This window comes from Chrysochloris asiatica, unplaced genomic scaffold (assembly GCF_000296735.1).
Source record: "Chrysochloris asiatica unplaced genomic scaffold, ChrAsi1.0 scaffold00325, whole genome shotgun sequence".
In the NCBI taxonomy this organism is placed as follows: domain Eukaryota; kingdom Metazoa; phylum Chordata; class Mammalia; order Afrosoricida; family Chrysochloridae; genus Chrysochloris; species Chrysochloris asiatica.
In genome coordinates, this window is record NW_006408843.1 from 2062312 (window position 1) to 2063756 (window position 1445).

A 1445-nucleotide genomic window follows, 5' to 3' on the forward strand; every position below is an offset into this window, starting at 1 on the left:
TGGAAGCAGCAGTCAAGAAATCAAATTATGTATTGCATTAAGGAAAACATGCTGCACAAGACCTTTTTAAAGTGTTGAAGAGCAAAGATGTCAGCTTGAGGACTAAGCTGCACCTGACCCAAGCTATGGTATTTTCAGTAACCTCATATGCATGTGAAAGCTGGAGAGTGAATAAGGAAGACCATGAAAGAATTGATGCTTTTGAGTTATGGTGTTGGAGGAGAATATTGAAAGTGCCATGGGCTGCCAAAATAACCAATAGAGCTGTTTTGGAAGAATTGCAACCAGAGTGCTCCTCGGAGGCCAAGATGGCCAAACTTTGTCTCTCAAACTTCAGACATATTGTGAGGAGGGACCTGTCACTGGAGAAGGATATCATGTTTGGTAATGTGGAGGGTCAAAGAAGAAGAGGAAGACCCCCAACTAAATAGATTGGCCAAGTGGCAGCATTGATGGACTCAAGTGTGGCAACAGTAGTGAGATTGGCCCAGGACTGGGCAGTTTCATTCTGCTGTGCATAACATTGCTATTGGTCAGTACCAACTTGATGGCACCTAACAACAGCAACAACAACAACAACAGTGAAATTTGAAGGGTGCTTCTAGCAACGCTCTTATCTCTTATTAAATGTTTTATTTGTTTACTGTAGAAATTAGTTGCTGTGTAGAGCATTACTAAATTTGGTTCACCAATTGAACTGATACTATATTTACAGTGGAGCAGCTCTTACATTCCTAACCATTACACTTATCCTTTTCTTTAGAAACCCCTTTGAAACAGGCAGAGCCTGAATGTCAGCGCTGGGAGAAACTGCAGAATGCAAGATGTGTTTGTAAAATGCCTTATGAATGTGGGTAAGCTCTATCTTTGCTTTCTTCAGTTAGTTTTATTTGTCCAAGGTAAATGGCTTAACTTATTAGATACTAGCATTGGAATCGACTTGATGGCAGTGTGTATATGGATCTGTGTGTGTGTGGTGTCTCTTTTTGAAGGAGCCTGGTGGCACAGCCAGTGAAGTGCTCAGCTATTTGAACCCACTCAACACCCCTGCAGGAGAAAAACCAGGCAATCTGCTTCTCAAAGATTACAGCAAGAAAACCCACCCCAGGATTGCTATGGGTCAATACCTTTTCAAAAGCACCTAACAACAACATGAAAAAGGTTCTTTTAGATTAATGGCGTTGCTTACTACTGGTATCAGTAAGGATCTTTGCATTCAATCTGACTTACCTATCACCTGCTATTTCCCTGCACTATGAGGGCTGATGGCATTGTAGTAAGCAGCATTCTAATTTGGCTAGAGAATAAGGCTGGAGGACTATTTTGAGTACTGCTTGTTATATATATAACATAGAGCAACATGGCAAAACTGTCACCTGAAGATTTAGAGCCGTAGAGTATTAGGGCTAAAATCCTCTTGGGATATAACCTCTTTTTTTTTTTTT

General features: G+C 40.8%; 1 protein-coding gene across 1 annotated transcript in view; it reads left to right on the plus strand.

The window, feature by feature from the left end:
* Window positions 1-1445, plus strand: part of C7 (complement component 7) — a 116623-nt gene that overhangs the window by 105262 nt on the left and 9916 nt on the right. Inside the window, exon 17 of the mRNA XM_006875404.1 lies at window positions 764-854. Coding sequence (XP_006875466.1) covers window positions 764-854 — 91 coding nt within the window. The remainder of the gene's footprint in view (window positions 1-763; window positions 855-1445) is intronic.